At 38.6% G+C, this 19,803-nt stretch overlaps 1 protein-coding gene across 1 annotated transcript in view; it reads right to left on the bottom strand.

Annotated features, from left to right (window-relative positions):
• Positions 1 to 19,803, bottom strand: part of LOC149259284 (uncharacterized) — a 67,157-nt gene that overhangs the window by 12,757 nt on the left and 34,597 nt on the right. The window contains exons 10-11 of the mRNA XM_089453789.1: positions 3,014 to 3,180; positions 1,730 to 2,281 (exon numbers count right to left, since the gene is read on the bottom strand). Of these exons, the coding sequence (XP_089309915.1) occupies positions 1,730 to 2,281; positions 3,014 to 3,180 (719 nt within the window). The remainder of the gene's footprint in view (positions 1 to 1,729; positions 2,282 to 3,013; positions 3,181 to 19,803) is intronic.

The raw sequence follows: 19,803 nt of genomic DNA, 5'->3' as shown, positions 1-19,803 counted from the left end.
ACAAAAAATCTCTGCTAGGTTATGCGTGGAGGTGTCTTAATGGATCACCAACCACATTTACAATTTGATATGGGTCTTCTGATTCAATCTGAATGTTTTAATGGACAAATGACATTTACTGGTACTTTGGTGTACTCCTTGAACAGGTGGAATGTTGACTGGATAAACTTCCATAACTGCTGCTTGGTTGAACTGCTCGAGGGTGTCCTTTCTGTCCTTGACCGTGTTGTTCCTTGACTGTGGTAGCTAACGATTAAATGCAGGTAGCTGGCTCATAACTTGCTTCTCCACGTGCCCAAAATTGGCTAAAAACACAGTAATATACATCAAACATGGACGAAAGGCCGAGGAGGAACACTGGCCGTCGGATGGATTGCATGGATGATCAAGATATGCTGACAGAGGGCAACAGGAAGGTACCAAAACACAATTTGAATATGAGCCGTTAGATTTATAAAAATGGACGGCAGGGATTTGATCATAGGGAGATCAGGCGAATGGGTGAATGTGGGCCGTCGGATCATGATTGGGGAGATCCGACGGCTGACGGGAGACGAAGTTGACCGCAGGTTAACGGGCGGGGAGAGGGTACGACGGCGGGAAGTAGCTTTCCCGCACCACCTTTGGGCTACGACAGTTTACGTACACAGACATGCGATCCAACAACTTGAAGACACGTGGCTGGCGAAATACCACTTCCCTGCGGGTTATACAACATGCAGGTTAATAGAGCAGGGCTTGCGTACAACGTTGGATCAAGAAGTGGAGGATCGAATGGTGGAAAAATAAAGCACATGATCATCGTTGACATGACGGGTGATATGATAGGTAAAGGGAGGGCCCGACTATGGATTATTTTATATGCGCGAGTTATAATTAATTAAACATTAGGGCCCAGGATAGGACAAAAACAAAGGTTAATGCAGGGTTTTAAAGGTGAATAAAAAGATTTAAGGGGAAGGATGCAATGAAATTGCGGGAGTTATAAGGAAGAAAGGGAAAATGAAAGGGAAAACATGAAAACCTACTGTAAACCTTTTGCAACCAAAACCAACACTGCTCAACACCTGATTTAATCCCACAAAAGCTGAAACTATAACAGAGCTAACAATTACAGTCAACCATACAATATTTTATTTTTATTAGTTGTTTTATTTTTGTGATTAAATCTGTCTTTATTATCTTTTAGTTTAATTAAGCTATATTTAAGCTAAGCGGCAGGTACTAGCTATTATGTAACCATTGTTTTCATTCGGTAAATACAATGTCTAACTTCACAATTACTTATTTTACCTTGGTTTCATTTCATAAATACAATGTTTAACTTCACTATTGTTTATTTTATTGCTTATTTTTTTTATATAAATATTTTCCTCTATTTCATTATTTTTTATCATATTCACAACTTCTATACTATCACAATCATATTAATAAATATGATTAATATATGTAATATAAGTATATCATATTGGAAAGGTTTAGACATAGAAGGCGCACATAAACTTTATTAGTTGCACTAGTGCAGTAAAAAAATACCCTCTATTATGCAGACAACTACTTTACCATTCCCTTGAATTGAAAGTTTTAGATGCAGAGGACTCATATAATTTTATTGGTTTCACTAGCGTAGTAAAACAATACCTATATTGGACACACATCATGGAGTGATCTAGAGATGGCGAATTTAGGTAAACTCCGTAAGGGTTTAGGGTAAAACCCTAGGATTTACTGCAGCATTTCTTTGCAGGCACCTGGAGCTGGGCACCCGACGACCGACTATTCTCTCTCCGTTTTCGTTGCAGCCGCATCTGTCTCCATCTGCCGACGGTTACTACTAGCATCATGGGTGATACTATGGATGTCGAGGAGCTCGATTTTACCGAGGACCCTTTCCCCGACCATGTCATTTTTAGAAACCCTAATCTCACTTCACCGGCATCTGGCTCATCCCTCCCGTCCGATCCTGCTCCGTCAATTTCTGCGTCGGTGGTTTCCTTTCCAGGGCACTGTACAACTCCTCTGTTTATCGGGTCGCTTTCTATCGAATCTCCTGCTCTGGACTGCCCCCCGTTATCTCCTGGTACTCTCCATATTCTAACAGCTAACACTCCTCCCTCGCCCTCTTTTGACCCTAATCCATCGGCAGACCATCTCCATCCGTCCATCTCGACCTTTTTCTCTGCGCCGTCTGAAGATATTCGAGCATCTGAGGCTCCAAACCCTCCCTTTTCTGCGCACTCTCCGTCAGGATGCTTTGAGACCCCTGTAGTAAAATTCAAGCCTGCGAACCATACCTCTCTGGAAGGTTCACCTGATCCGTTGGTAGATCATCCATCTGCCCCTCGTACTGGGAAGCGGAAGACAAAGTGTGTGAAGGCGACTACAAAGGACATCATCATTCGGTTTGGCAAGACCTCTGCTATTGGGGAAGCTGCATATATGGCAAACACTGTACTAGTTGGACACGTTCGAGGCAGAGCATATTCAACAGCCAGACTCACCCTATGGGTCCGTGAGATTTGGGGAGGTATGCTAAAGGAACTGCCCGAGGTGCAGGTCTTACCCAGAGGTTGGTTTGCCCTACATTTCGCAAAAGAAAACTACATGGACCTGGTCCTTGCAAGGTACTGGCACATTGAGATGGCTCTGGTTCTCCTCAAGAGATGGAGTCCCCTCTTCGACCCAGAGAGGGAGCAAATAGGGGCAGGGCCACTCTGGGTTCGCTTGCCAGGGCTTCCATTGCAGTACTGGTGCGAGGAGGTTTTCATCAGAATTGGAAATGCCCTAGGCACCTACCTGGATCATGATCGAACTTTTGTGCAATCAAAGAACAGAACCCTAGCTCGCATTCTAGTTCATTTGGATACTCGCGAGGGATTGGAAGAGAAAATCACTCTACAATGGGGGAAATACACCAGGGTTCAGATCCTAGACTATGAAGGAGTTCCCTTCCACTGTAGGAGATGTCACAGAGTGGGGCACATTTTTAAAGACTGTCCACTCATCAAGAAACCAGAGGACCCTCCGAAGGCACCTCCTACTTCTACAAGGATTGATTCACCGGCTCTGAATCGCTCACCTATTCCAGGTCCTATCCCTCCGGTCAACAACGTCTCTCCGAAGACAGTGGATGCAGTACATAGATCGCCATCGCCCCCCTCACCAGAGCTCAGGCCGCAGCTGAAGCCACAAAAGCATCGGGTATTCCTCTGACCTCTATACCTCCTTCAATTGCTTATTGCTCATCTTTTGTTTCATCCTCCATAATCACTTCTGTGGCTCACTACTCTATGACTACACCACCTTCCATTGCCACCACCGCGCCATCTTTGCACTCTTCCACCTCTCCATCATCTAACCGGAATTCAACATCTCACCATTATAACCTTCGCTCTTACACTCTATCTGGTGGTACCCCGTCACACTTTGCTGGTTTGGGACTCACCCAACCTGGTTCAGTCATTCTTTCATCTCGGGGGAGGAAATCTGACCTCTCCAAAGCCATCAAGCGGGCAGGGGCAGAGGTCGCCTCTGGCAGACAATCCACTCTAGATGGGGTTCTTAGAGCACTGAACACCCCGGGTAGGGTTCCCCCATGAAGTGTCTCTCATTCAATTGCAGAGGCATGGCTAGTGCCTCCAAGAAACTAGCCTTGCACAGACTTTTTGATGTAGAGCCTTCTGACATTATCTTGCTCCAAGAAACCCTAAGAGAGGCCGATTTCATCACCAGCACACTAAATTCTATATCTCCTGGTTGGAATTTTATGGCATTGGATGTTGTGGGTCGATCAAGGGGCCTTGCCATTGGATACAATCCCTGCAACATCAGGGTTTTAGCATCCTGGGGTGGCCATGGTTTCATTGGCTTAGACATTTTTTCTATGGAGCTTGGTATTAACCTAAGGGTTATTAACATTTATGGTCCCTGCCATCAGAGGGAAAATTTCTGGCAACACCTGCTTGATCTTTCGATTTTTTCCCCTGATCACATCATCCTGGGAGGAGATTTCAATTTCTCTTTGGGTTTTGGTGAATCTTGGGGGTCAATGGCACAAGTGGACTCTATTACAGGATACATGACCAACCTTCTGGAGCAGCACAATTTGGTGGATGTTCCCATGAATAAGCCTCTTCCTACTTGGCGAAACAGAAGGGTGGGCGAAGCTGCACTTGCTAGAAGATTAGATCGGTTTCTGATGAAGGTCCCACTTATGCAGCAATTGCATCACTACAAACAATGGGTTGGCTCAGGGGGCATCTCAGATCACTCCCCCATTTATCTAGAGGTGTTTGGTCCTCATCCTAAACCAAAAGCCCCATTTAAATTTAACCATGTCTGGCTACAGGACCCTGAGTACATTAACATGGTCTTGGAATACTGGGCTGCCAACCCAATTGATAGATTTGATTCCTTGACTAAGGGTTTCTGTCACAACCTGACTCAGCTAAAGCATCTATCTATAAAATGGGCAAAAGAGAAACATAAGAGGGAGGAATCACTATTAACACATATTGAATCTGAGCTGAGCACATTGCTTGATGATCGAAACCGGGGTTTTGTTTCAGCAGACGACAAAACTCACTTGATTGAGCTAGAAAACCAAAAGGCTAGGATCTTGAAGGAGAGAGAGGAATCTTGGTGCCTCAGAAGCAGAGCTATATGGTTAAAAGCAGGTGATGACAACACAAGATTCTTTCAGAATTTTGCAAAAGGTAGAAAGGTATCAAACACCATATGGAACTTACCTCTACCTAATGGGGGAGTAGCTGATACTTTTAACAAACTCTCCCATCTTGGCACTTCACATTTCAGGAATCTCTTCAAAAACCCCCCAGGGTCAAATCTGGCTGATATCATCAATGTGGCTGGACATTTTCCTAGATTTGTAAATGATGATGAGGCCGAGGAGTTAATTGCTCCTGTTACTGCAGGCAAACTGGAAGGAACGCTGAAATGGTTCAAAAAGGACAAGAGTCCTGGACTGGACGGGTGGACCATAGAATTCTATCTTGCATTCTATGAACTTTTGGGGAATGATCTGTTGAAAGTTGTGGAAGAATGTAGAATGTCTGGATCTCTATATAATGTTATTAATTCGACCTTTATAGCCCTCATTCCAAAATCTGATACACCTTCCTCTTTCAATGACTACAAGCCTATTTCATTATGCAATTGTCTGTACAAAATCATCTCCAAGGTCATTGCTAATCGTCTTCACCCCATTTTATCTTGACATATTTCCCCCTAGCAATTCGCCTTCCTTGAGCACCGCCAGATACATGAAGCCATTGGCTCGGCCCAAGAGGCCATCCACTCGATCTGGACAAAACACCTAAAGGGCATTATCCTAAAGATCGATTTGGAAAAAGCCTTTGACCGTGTCAGCTGGCTCTACATTAAGATGCTTCTCATTCACCTGGGTTTCCCCCATGACTTCATCACTTGGATTATGGCCTGTATTACCTCCCCTACCTACAGTGTTCTCATCAATGGATCAACCTCCCATTTCTTTCATGCTGAGAGGGGGCTCAGACAAGGTTGCCCTCTCTCCCCCCTTCTCTTCCTGATTGTCATGGATGGGCTTAGTCATTTGCTAGCTTCTGCCAAAAGAGATGGCAGCCTTCGGGGCCTTAAGATAACTGAATCCTGTTTTCTTACTCACCTACTATTTGTGGATGATGTTCTCATTTTCCTGGATGGGAGCATTCGGGACTCTCTCACTTTTTCCAAAATTTTGTCCCTCTTCTCGTCGGCTACTGGTATGCAGGAAAATCATGCAAAATCTACCATTACCTTAGCCCTCACTTCCATCCAGGAGTCACAACTTGCTCAACAACATTTCCCTTATTGTATCATACCCCTGGACAGGGGTTTCAAATACTTGGGTTTCTGGATAAAGCCTCTTAGTCAGAAAATTGCAGATTGGGTTTGGCTTGTCACCAAACTGGAAAAAAGGCTTTCAATCTGGAGTCATAGATACTTATCCAGGGCAGGCAGATTAGTACTTATCAAATCAGTTCTTGAGGCCACCCCTGTATTTTGGATGGCACTTGCATGGATCCCCAGGAACATTCTAGCCCAATTACAACAACTTTGTAACAGATATCTTTGGAATGGCCACCAAGACAAAAAGATATTTTCCTGGGTCAGCTGGAATAAGATAGCCTTGCCTAAAAAATGGGGAGGCTGGGGCCTAAAAGACCTTCCCCTCTTTGCACAAGCCCTGGCTGCAAAAATGGGCTGGACTCTTCTGACTGGACAGAATCTATGGACTTCAATCTCATATCATAAGTATATTTGGCCACAACAAATCATGGATTGGGTTCGTTTGCCGAGCTGGCCTAAAACTGGTATTTCATCTATATGGAAGGCTCTCCTACACTCCCTGCCTAGCATCAGGGACAACCTCGTTTGGAGAATAAACGATGGATCAAAGGCTCGCATTGGATTGGATCCCTGGACTGGAGGTGGTGGTAGATTTCAGCTGTCGCGAGATCTCATTCATCATCTACATTCTCATGAGATCAAGGTTATAGCACACATAGTGGACCCGCAGAACACCAACATTTTCTCTCAAGGATGGAAATCTACCCAGCAGCTTGATATTCCCCCTCTATGGCAACAGGAATGGCAAGAATACATTAATGCATTATGTGAATCTCATATCAGGATTAAAGATGGACCTGATGAACTTGTTTGGTGTCTAGCTGAGAATGGCATATATTCTCCAAAGACTGGATACCTCAACCTGATATCTCACAAATAGCCAGAGCAGACCATTTTTTGGTGGAAGAGTATATGGAAATTAACATCGCCACCAAGAACCAGGCTATTCTTTTGGTGTATTCTCAGAGATAAAGTCCCCACTGGAGAGTCTCTCACCCATCGATCCTTTCATGGCCCTCACTGGTGTGTCTTATGCAAGAATTCTTCTGAATCGACTCTACATTTATTTCTTAAATGCACTTCCCTGATCAATCTATGGCAAAATATATCCACATCCATTCATTTCTCTGGGCATTGGGAGGGTGAAGATATTGGTCGAGCATGGGAAAGCTGGTGCAATCAACATCAGGGTACTAAATTACAATGTCTCCCCCTTATCATCAGCTGGCATATATGGCTGGCTCGGAATCGTGTTATATTTGATAACAGACCTGTTTGCTGGCCACACATCACAGCCCTACAACGAGCTGCCTGAGCCTCATCATCCTCAACCCCGGAGGCCACATGATCCAACACCTATAGACAAAAATTTCCCTTGGGCATACTTTGATGGTGCTGCACAACACCATGGATGTGGCAGTGGTTTTATTCTTTACATAAATGATCAACATTATTACAAAGTAAAGATGGGACTGGGTGAAGGAACAAACAATTTTGCAGAGCTCATTACTCTCTGACATCTTCTGCATTTTTCATTGGGTCATAATTGCATGAATCTAAACATATATGGTGACTCAAAGATCATAGTAAATTGGTTCAATAATATTACTGTTTGTCACTCTCACACACTCAGTAATATTTTGGAGGAAGTGATTTTGTTCAAGGCACAGTTTAACATTATCTCATGCAATCACATTTACAGGGAACATAACAGCTGTGCTGACGGGCTTTCCAAGGAGGCCACGACACTTCCCCGAGGAGAGTGGATGATCCAGGAACAGCGAGGTCCAAATGAATATCGCTACTTCCACCGGCCTTATATTGATCAAATCTACTACAGGGCAGAGAGCCCTTGATTACTGTCTTTTTTGTAAATTTTGATGTACATGCTTGGCAAACTCTGTATATATTTTACAGGCTATATATTTAAGTGTATTTAAGCAGATACTCTCAGCAAAGACATTGCCCTGCGTGGCATATGTGGAATCTACCATAGATGATAAACATACAAACAGACTCTTTTTTATTTTCTCCATAGCAGAAAATGACTGAACACCCTGCGTGGTGATGAAAGCTCAAAGTAGCACAAAGTTTTTGACAAACTGAAATTTTTTTACAGTGCCCTTAGTGGCAAGAAGGATACAACATATGCTAATAGCATCTACAACATGTAATTTTTCAAAATTAATGAAAGATTACGATTTTTCCAGTGGAAAAAAAAAAAGGTATATCATATTCAAAATTAATATTTAATATGATTCATATATGCAGTAAAAGTATATCATATTAAAAATTAATATAAATATTATTAATTATTAAAAAACAATATTAATATTATTATTAATTAATAATATAAATAATATTATCTTAATAATAAATATTAATACTATTAAAATAATTATTATAAAAAATATTAATACTAACCCATCTTTAATAAATATAAATATAAATATTATTAAATATTTTTAATAAATAATAATAATTACAAATATTATTAATAAATATTAATAAGTAAAAAATGCTTTAATAATTATTACTTTAATTATTTATGAAAAAAATTATTTAAATAATTATTATTGTTAATTATTTAATAATTATTATTATTATTTTAAAAATTATGAATAATAATATTAATATTAGATTTTAGATTTTTTTAATCTATATTGTAAATGAGAATGTTTTTCAGATTAATTACATCATTGGAATTTGGTCCATGTTTAGAATCAATTAATGTGATTCATCTTCAAGACAAAGGTGAAAAAAATCCATCCATCCAAAAAAATAGCAAAAATGCATAACCGTTAAGAATTAGTTATTGAATTAATTAAAATAATATTTAGTTATAAACTAGGTGTTGTAAATTAGCCATTATCAATTATATATAAAAGTTAATTAAAATAAAATTAAAATATATAATTATAAAGTCAATAAATCATAAGTATCAAGTTGTATAGAGTAATCATAAGACTAATATGTTATTAATAATAAATAAATAAATTTTATATTTTGTATAAAGAAATTAAGAATTTAGAATAATAAAATTTAGAATTTAGAATAATAAAATAAAAATGAGGATGAAATTAAAATTGAATAAAATAAAATAATTAAAGAATATAGGTAAATTTTACTCAATAATTAATTAATTAAAATAAAGAAATAACAAGGGGGAAATCAAAAGGCTGATAAAAATGCAATGTTGTGTATTAATTAAAATAAAACCCACTGGTCAGCTTTATGAAAGAGATTCTGAACAAGGAGAGTCTGGCTCTGCAGAATGCTCTACATTGTTCATGTACATCACACAATATATAGTAATCACAGATTTAGGGAAGATATAACCATAACCAAAAGATAGAAACTAATTCCTATCCTGAGGTCTCGTGAACCAACTCACTATTCTAAGATATTCTCCATAATCTCTAACACTCCCCCTTAATGGAGAAGGTATTCACAAATATGCCTAACATCTCCCTAAACATTTCAAACTTGATTTTGCCAAGAGGCTTAGTGAAAATGTCTGCAACATTATCACATGTATTACAATATACCAAATGGATTTCTTTTGATTGCACTTTCTCCTTGACAAAGTGGAACTGTGTATCAATGTGTTTAGTGTTCTTGTGAAACACCAGATTATTGGAATGTTTGATTGAACTTTGATTGTCGCATTTGATCGTTGTTTCATCTTTCTGTTCTTCCCCAACATCCTGGAGAAGTCTCTGTTACACTAAAAAATGTCACCATGACCACTTACAGTTAGTATGGCTCAAATCGACAGTCATGCTACCCTCTTAGGCAAGTCTTATGCCTCTGCTATCCATCTCAAACTCAAAGATGAGAGAAAGTCTTGTAAAAATGTGTTTATCTCTAGGGTCGCAGGTTCTCTCAAGCCTTACCTGCGGGGACGCTCACAATGTTCACAAAAACTGCGTCTTTGGACGCTCTGTATGTCAAGGGACAGGTGCGTCCTTCTGTAAAAGGCAAAATGCGCAAGTTTCATCTTAAAAAAGTTACTTGTGGTTACTTCTAGAACTTTCTAGAGGTCGGTTTGATGAAATGGATGCGCCTCCAGCTGGTTCATGTACCCCTATTAAGGAGGAGCTTATCCCATCAATAAGGGAGCTATCCCACCCAAAGAGGGGGATTATCCCATTGATGGTGGACCTGAATAACCTCTTTACAGCACTATAAATAAAGACATTGAGCCAGAGGGGGAAGAGGTTGGAGCTATACATTTTCTTTGGGTAAATGCTGTAGAAAGTAGGATTGTGAGGATAGTTCCTGTTACTGAGTCAACCTCGTTAAAAAATGAATCAAGTACGAGGAGAGTTCCTTTTACTGTGTCGACCTCGTTAAAAAATGAATCAGTCAGTACGAGGATAGTTTTTTCCTGTATCAACCTCGTTAAAAAATGAAACAGGCTAGTATGAGGATAGTTCTTTTACTGAGTCAACCTCATTAAAAAATGAATCAGCTAGATTTTAGGATATGTAGGTAGATTGTAGAAAGTAGGATTTTGAGGATAGTTCATGTTACTGAGTCGACCTCGTTAAAAAATGAATCAGGTATGAGGATAGTTCATGTTACTGAGTCAACCTCGTTAAAAAATGAATCAGGTATGAGGATAGTTCCTCTCTTGTGTCAACCTCCTTAAAAATGAAACAACTCCCTTTTCAAGTTAAATATTGAAAGTAAACCTTCATTTCATCCAGCCGGTTGAATGCAATGAAGCCTGGGGGGCATGTACCTCGCTTTGCATCATTATGCTGGGGGCATGCGAACTTGCTGAGCATAGTTCTTTGTCTTGTGTCAAGCTCATTAAAAAATGAATCAAGGATTTTAGAGCACAGTTCCTTGTCTTGTGTCAAGCTCGTTAAAAAATGAAACAAGGGTAGGTTAAGTAGGTAGATTGTAGAGCGTAGTCATGAGCATAGTTCCTTGTCTTGTGTCAAGCTCATTAAAAAATGAATCAAGGATTTTAGAGCACAGTTCCTTGTCTTGTGTCAAGCTCGTTAAAAAATGAATCAAGGTTTTTTAGAGTATAGTTTTTTGTTAGGTAGATTGTAGAGAGTAGTTATGAGCATAGTTCCTTATCTTGTGTCAAGCTCGTTTAAAAAATGAAACAAGGGTTTTGAGGATAGTTCATTTCCTCTGTCACCCTCACTAAAAAATGAAACAACTCCCACAAGTCTTTCCAAGATTTCGAAAGTAAAGCTTCATTCCATCCACCTCATTGAATGCAATGAAGCTTGGGGGGCATGTACCCCGTTTTGCGTCATTATGCTGGGGGCATGCGAACTTATAACAAGCATAGTTTTTCGTTTCAAGCTTGCGTAAACATGAAACTGAATCCGAGCATAGTTCTTTTCCTGTGTCAAGCTCATTAAAAAATGAAACAAATCCTCCTCTAATTAAGTCGAGAGTTTGACTAGATCTCATAAATGTTAAGTTGTATATTTAGGTTAGTTATTTCAGTTTTTTACGTAATTTTAGGTCGGGTCTTTCAAATGATCTCGTACTTGAACCTTCGTTTCATCCACCGTAGTTGAATGAAATGAAGCTAGGAGGGGCATGCGCTCTAGAAGTTACGCTTAGGGGGCATCAAGCACAGTTTTCTTTTTGTTTCAAGCTTGTGAAAAAATGAAACTACTTTGAAGCATAGTTTTTATCTGTTTCAAGCTTTTGTAAAAATGAAACCTATCTCGAGTCAATTTCAGTTATTTTCAAGACTCGTTAAACTCATGAAAATCTCGAGATTATTTTGCTATTTTTCATTCTCGTAAAACAAATGAAAATGCCGAGTTCTTTCCATCATTTCCTGCTCGTAAATTAAATTGAAAGTCGGCCATATGAGTACATTTTTATCATTTTTTCGAACTCATTAAAACTTACGAAAAAGTGAAACCTTAGAGTCATCTTTTAAGCTCTTTTCTGACTCCTAAAATATGAAAAGATCGCCGAGCGTTTCTTTTACACTCGTTAAAACGGAATTAAAAGACGGTCCCCTTTTAGCTCTTTTCTGACCGCAAAATCAGGAAAAGATTGCCAGGTTTTTGTCATTTCAAACTCGATAAGGAAATAAAACGACGTGTCCTTGATCGCTTTTTACTTTTCAGGTCAACGACACTATTATGAAAGTACTCCTTGGTCGCAAGATCAAGCGGTTCCCCAGGTATTATTTTATACTTTTTTGGGCTTGAGGGACACAAATGTACGAAAAAGTTCAACGTGGAGTCTCCTTTAGTTTTTTCAGACTCTCTAAAATTGAAAAACGCCGAGTTTCTCCTATACTGGGCTCGTTAAACTTTTACAGTAGAGGACCTGTTCAATTACAAACAGGAACGAACCACTCCTTCCTAGGGTTCGAATTTAAACTAGGTTGGACTCATCCGAAGGATGAGCTTATAATCAAGCATATGTTATCCTCCTCAAGCTTGTTAAAAATAAAGAGGTACTTGCCAGAAATGGTGGGGGAAAAGAGAGAAGAATGAACCTGTTTGTTACCTTTATTTCAAAAGAAACTTTATTACCGCTCTTGAACACGACACTCTTCATTCACCTGGGTTGGGAAATCTTTTACCTCACAGTTGACCAAACCACTTTGAAAGTCTTTAACCGGGTTCCAGGGATTAACTTTGAGTATTCGTCACCAAACCATCTGTCGTGTCGTTATGTGTTCAAGAGGTCTGCAAGCAAAACTTTCATCTGCAAAAATACTTGTCATCCATTTGACTATCCCTGAGTCAGTCCTTACAGCAACATTTCTTCAACTTGAACAATGATTTCGTGTTGCAGGCTTGCCTGCAACGAGTCACTTTCTATCGACATCGACACATTATCTAGAAAGATGACTTAGGAATCGACAGTACCTTGAAGTCTGCATACATCAATGGCAGGTTTCTCGCCTTTGACGACAGTTTACATCATTGAATTTCGATCAAAGGATTCCGTGAAGTGTTCGACATCAAAACATCTATTCACATTTCACGGGTTGTGCTTGGTACTTTGAGAACCATTGACATTACTGGTGGTCTCTCTCACGCTTGTTAACAGTTCACATCATCGACTGGTAATCAAGTGGTTTCTAACATGTTCGACATCAAATCATTTAATCACATGCTTAGAATCGTACCAATTCGAGAAGTAGAAGTGAAGACCCTGGATCTAGTTTCTACCATCCAGGCTGCGAGGAGTTTTGTATTCATTGTCTATGTAGACTAATCATAAACAGATGGCTGCATCCATACTGCGTCTACAAAAGTCTATAAAAATGATGTACTGCAAGATCATTCCTGTATTAGAATAGTTAGTGCATTAGTTAAAGTTTTGAATCTGAGTATGGGAATGCCTACCTCAGTGATGATATAATCTTATACATGTATTTTGTGTTGAAAATTGCAGGTTCCAACCAGGTCATCCACAAGACAATCCTTGAAATGATAAAGCGCTTCACCCTTCCTAGAATTACAAACCCTAATCTATTCCAGGCTTCGCACTTTAGGGGGCAATCTGTTACACTAAAAAATGTCACCATGACCACTTACAGTTAGTATGGCTCAAATCGACAGTCATGCTACCCTCTTAGGCAAGTCTTATGCCTCTGCTATCCATCTCAAACTCAAAGATGAGAGAAAGTCTTGTAAAAATGTGTTTATCTCTAGGGTCGCAGGTTCTCTCAAGCCTTACCTGCGGGGACGCTCACAATGTTCACAAAAACTGCGTCTTTGGACGCTCTGTATGTCAAGGGACAGGTGCGTCCTTCTGTAAAAGGCAAAATGCGCAAGTTTCATCTTAAAAAAGTTACTTGTGGTTACTTCTAGAACTTTCTAGAGGTCGGTTTGATGAAATGGATGCGCCTCCAGCTGGTTCATGTACCCCTATTAAGGAGGAGCTTATACCATCAATAAGGGAGCTATCCCACCCAAAGAGGGGGATTATCCCATTGATGGTGGACCTGAATAACCTCTTTACAGCACTATAAATAAAGACATTGAGCCAGAGGGGGAAGAGGTTGGAGCTATACATTTTCTTTGGGTAAATGCTGCAGGAATTAGGACTCCCATTTAGAACCTTGTGAGGAGAGATTGTCTTTGCTTGATTCTACTTGGAAGTGGGTGAGCTTTGTCAAAGTAGAGGAAAACCCTTGATGGACCCTGGGAGGAACTTGCACAACACCAAGGCCAGGTTGTAAGAGTTTCTTTGTTTCGTTATTAATACAAACTGGTTCATTTTTCTCAATAGCTTGTGTTAATGAGTTATTTCATGTGTTCCTTGGTCTGCATGTTGAATATATGTTTTATTATATGAGATGCAAGTGCTTGGTAATTGTTTAATTGTTTGTGGTCGCAGGAATTGATGTGAAGGAGGAGCTCATCCGGATCGGCAAGGACGGACTACAACAACAGCGTTTTGGAATAAGGTAAGCCTAAACATTTGTAGTTTTCATGTTTTAAAAGGTGTATTTAGAGAAAGATCGCTCCATTTTGTCTTGTTTGTCGCTAGAGAGTTTAGACTCCTAGGGAGGTCAGTTGTGTCCGCACAAACGACTTTTTCCGCCACGACAGTCTCTGCAACCAAACTGCCTCACATGTTGCTACACACATAGCTTGATACTCTGCTTCCACTGAAGACAAGGAAATTGTGTTCTGTTTCTTGCTGCTCCATGTAATCACCCTGGATCTAATGCTAAATGCATAGCCTGTTATGGATATGCGATCATCTACATTTCCAGCCCAGTCTGAATCTATAAATCTTGTCAATCTAACATTAGAGGAATCAGTATAAATAATACCATAATCTACAGTACCTTGTAGATACCTCAAAACACTTTTCGCTGCATTCCAATGACTTTCAAGTGGCTTGGACATGTATTGACTTAGCACACTAACTGCATAAGCCAAATTTGGTCTAGTAGTGGTCAGGTAGATTAGGCTCCCAACCAGCTGTCTGTAAAGTGTCGCATCTGCCTCTTTAGAGCCATCCTCACTCTGCAGTTTGATGTTCTATTGTAATGATACCACTGCAGGCTTACACTGATCCATCCTAAATATTTCTAGTAGTCCCTTGACATACTTTCCCTAGGACAAAAATGTTTTTCCTGAGTCTCTCCAGATCTCAAGACCCAAACAGTATCTTAATTCACCAAGGTGTTTCGTTTCGAACACTTATGACATCTGTTGCTTGATTTCTTTGATTAGATATGTAGCATCACCTGTAATAATCAAATCATCTATATACAAAGAAATCAACACAGTGCACCCTTGTTCATCTTGCATGGTATAAAGATTAGGGTAGTTTTTGCTTCTATTGTAGCCAAATTGTAGAAAAAATGAATCAATCTTTTCATACCAAGACCTGGGTGCTTGCTTTAGTCCAGAAAGTGTTTTCTTTAATCTATAGACTAAATGTTCTTTCCCTTTCTGGACAAACCCTTCAGGTTGCTCTAAATAAACCTCCTCTTTCAATTCTCCATTTAAAAATGCAAACTGTACATCTAGTTGGTGAATCATCCAATGTTTCTTAGTAGCTAAAGCAATCAACATTCCGATGGTATTAAGTTTAACAACATGGGCAAAGGTTTCTTCATAGTCAATGCCTTTTTTGTGAATACCCCTTTCCTACCAATCTAGCTTTTAATTTATCTATAGTTCCATCTGCATTAATCTTTGGTTTATACAACCATTTACAACCTATGGTTTCTTTCCCTCTAGGAAGTTCAACCAGTTCCCAAGTGTTGTTTCTAATTATAGATTCATATTCTTGTTCCATAGTTGTTTTCCATTCGCTACATTCATTTGCTTCCTTATAACAAAAAGGTTCAACAATATTCATCATACTAGTTATAAAAGTATTTTCCCTATATCTTGCAAGCAATTGAGCTTTCCTACTTGATCTCCTAAGTGGTGGGGTAGCTTCAAACCTTGTCTGATCATCATTCTCTTTTTCTTCCCGCTATTGATGTTGCTGCTGTATCTGCTGCTATTTCTACTGATGTTCATCTTCTACCTATGTCTGTTGTTGATCCTAATTGTTTCTTGTTTCTTCACTTTCTTCTTCCACCAAGTATGGAATATCCCATTCCTCATTGTGCTTATCAGATTCTTCATGATCCTACTCATGGAATATGACATCTCTACTAACAAAAATCTTGTGAGTAGAGGGATTAAATAATCTATAAGCTTTATATTGTGAACAATACCCTATAAAGGTACATCTGATGGCTTTTGAATCTAGTTTTCTTCTGTCTTCCTTTGGAATATGGGAAAATGCTTTAGACCCAAATACTCTTAAATGTTTTACTACAGGCTTAAATCCATATAGTGCTTCATAAGGAGTTTTAAACTCAAGACTCTTTGTAGGACTCCTATTTTTCAAATAAACCGCAGTATTCAATGCTTCAGCCCAAAAACCATTCGACAGATTCTTACCTCTCAACATGCTTCTAGCGCATTCCACTAATGTTTTGTTCTTTCTTTCTGTTACTCCATTCTGCTGAGGAGTATGGGGTACTGTGAATTGCTATAATATTCCATGGTCTTTAGAATACTTGATAAGCTCATCCTTCCTGTATTCTCCCCCTTGATCGGAGCGGAGAATTTTTATCTGCTTCCCTATTTGCTTTTCAATCATATTTCTGAACTGCTTAAAGTATTCAAATGTGTGACTCTTCTTCCTCAAGAAATATACCCAAGAAAACTTTGTGCAGTCATCAATAAAAAATAAAAAAATATAGTGCACCTCCTAATGACTTTGTTTGCATGGGTCCACAAATATCTGTGTGCACTAATTCAAGTGTATTTCTCTGTTTCTTCTCTATTCGAACATGGAATTCTTCTCTGTGCATATTTCCTAATGTACAAGCATCACAATCATTATGCACTTGTTTTAACATAGGAAGATCTCTTACCATTTCCTTTTTCTGAAGTAACAACGAATCATTGTAGTTGATATGAACAAATCTTTGATGCCACAATGCTTCTGTAGTCAAACCTGCTGCTGTTAAAGCTCGAACGAGTGCTGGTCTTGTTGAGTCTTGAAAATGTCATTCATTTCCATTACACTTTCACTATTATGTCCATTATATCACCTCCATTTCACCTCCATTTCACTACTATGTCACCACATTCATCCCACTTTCATTTTCATTGGGCCACCTTTATGTTTTTCCAATCTTTATTATTTCTAAGCCTTTTAAGTGAATTTGTGGTTAAACATTAGAAAATAATGTGCATATGCTTATACCTAACAAATGGGTTGAGATTGTTGACATGTGTAGGTTGAAAGGAGGCTTTTAGAAGACCGTTATGTGGCACTCTAAGGCCAAATTCGAATTTGGTTGGAAAGAATCATGGGATCATGAGGATATGTGTCACATCTCCTAATTGTATTGTAACTCTAAAAAGACATGTGTCTTATCAGTTCCTATTTTGATTAGGACTCTAGAGGTAGAGGGAGAGATTCATGGACTATCATTAATAAGATGGCTCTCATATTTTTGTATAAATAGGAGATCTCTGTCCTTCATTTGTTAGTCCTTTTTAGTCCCTAGTTCTTAAGTTTGTAGTTCTTTCTTGATGGCTTTTGAAAGCTTTGGAGAACTTTGTTGTACTTTGTACTTTTGAAGAAATTGAATAAATCTTTGATGTTCTCAACATGGAAGGAGATGTGAAGTAGATGTCATGGAGCATATTAGGATGTAAGGTAGAGTAGATTTCATTTTGTAAATATTGCTTTGTAGAATGTAAGGTAGATTAGATTTTTCATTCATGCAATTTTAATTCATGCAAGTGTGTTTAATTTTTCTTTGATTTCATAGGTGGTAGAGGGCCCCTGCCTTGTATAGTTGTCATTTAATTTTGCATTTTATTTTTCTCATGTATATTAGCTGTACATAACAAAGTTGTTTTGATTACTGTTGTTTTACATTTTTCTCATGTATATTAGTTGTACATAAATTGCTTTCAAGTTGATTGTAGATTAGTGATGCACATAGCCTTTTAATGACTAATGAATGACATGATAGAATCATCTTGTCCTTTTGCTGAAGCAGCAAGGATACTGGGTCTCATAGTCACTAGCTCATTGTTTGGTTATTGCATTTTATTTTGATTGAACTAATGACATGATAGAATCATCTTGTCCTTTTGCTGAAGCAGCAAGGATACTGGGTCTCATAGTCATTAGCTCATTGTTTGGTTATTGCATTTTATTTTGATTGAACTAGTTGTATATTCACACTTTTGTTTAAATACTAACTCCATCAATAACATGTTTTAAGTTCTTTTGAAGTGCTAAGTTTTGGAAGTTACCATTAGGGACATAGGCCTTGTCTTGAAATCTTTATCCATACTTGTCCTTTAAAAGTATTCTTAAGACCTTAGAATAGGATTTCCATTTGCATTAAACACTTTAGAAAACCAACAAGAACAAAACCCCAAAAACAAACATAAACTATAAAACAACGAAGTAAGAGAAAGGTTAACTAAGCACATATAGTGCACCACACTTCATCAGTTTACGATACCCGGATTGATAATTTATGTAGAGCAATTTAAGACATTAAATTGACTAGACATTTTGGCGCCGTTGCCGGGGAAGTGTAATTAGGAGACCTTATTTCTTACATCTGAAAAAAATTAACAATTCTTGAGTATGCTCTCCTCCTGCACTTTGTGTGATCTGGAGGATCAGAAAAATGATTGTTATGTAAAAAAAAAAGTTAATAATTCTTGAGTATGCTCTCCTCTTGCACTTTGTGAGATCTGGAGGATCAGAAAAAGAATTATCATGTAAAAAAAAAAGAAAAAAAAAGGAGACAAAATAAACTTCAACGTTTCAATTGATTCAATAAAAAAAAAAAAAAAATTGATAAAAAAATGAAACTCAACTGCTTTGATAGGTTCAAATTGTCCAAAATTGTCTGTTTATGCTTTGTAGTGGTCTTCAAAACACTGTATCCTGTTTTAATAAGGTTTTACAACTTAGCTGCGGAAATTGCCCTGATTCCGCAGCTAGCTGTGAATTCCACAGTTGTTTCAAGGTTTAGCAGGTTATAGGCATCCAATGAAAAAACCAACCACATGGGCATCTCCAGAATTGTCCCAACATGGATCCTATCCTAGTCACCTAGCTCAGATCTATGAAAAATCAGCCTAAGACCTCAGTCAAAGTCTTGTTTTTAGCATGTTTTTCTTGAAGTATTTGCTGCTTGAAATTGAAAATCATTAATGCTTTTTATAAAATTTTACAATTTCAGAGAAAAAAAAGAAGAAGAGAAAAGCAATCTATGGCTATCTCCATTCCTAGCTTCCATTATGGGCTTAACAAGAAATATGCCTCCCTGTTCAAGCTTTGACCTGTTGATTCCTGTAGGAGGCATTCATCATTTAGTGGCAGATTTCTGAGTTGATTTCACCTTTGGGTAGCTACATTATCGATTAGAAACAGAGGGTTGAATTCTTGAAGGTAGCTTCTGGTGATCCATTAAATTATTAAGGGCAGAGTAGTCATTTTTCTCCAAGGGCGAGAGCATGTAAGCTGATTACATTTGCTGACAAAAGGACAAATTTGTTAGCTGAATTTTATCTTATTTCAGGGGTCAAATCCTCTTACTGTTGGAGCCAATTTCCTCTGCCATTATATCCATCAGATTATAGGTCTACTTCATGGGATGAGTTCAGCATTCACCATAATTATTTGGCGATTGATCTGAGTTAGAATGAATCAATAAGCTCAATTGCTGCCACTTAGATTTCCGCCACCTACAAAACCTGTGATATAAACAACCTGACTTGTAAATTCAACAAAATTCTTAAGTCGTTGTTTTAAAAATGCAAGGTATCATTATTAAAAACAATCACTACAACAATTGTTTGGAAACGTTTCAGATAACTTGTGACTATCAGTCGCCCCAAT

This window comes from Pinus tabuliformis, chromosome 6 (genome assembly GCF_031772625.1).
Source record: "Pinus tabuliformis cultivar Carrire ecotype Pingquan chromosome 6, CPIR1, whole genome shotgun sequence".
NCBI classification, from domain to species: Eukaryota; Viridiplantae; Streptophyta; class Pinopsida; order Pinales; family Pinaceae; genus Pinus; species Pinus tabuliformis.
Note: the sequence above shows the minus strand (reverse complement) of the source record. Positions and strands in the feature narration are given on the sequence as shown.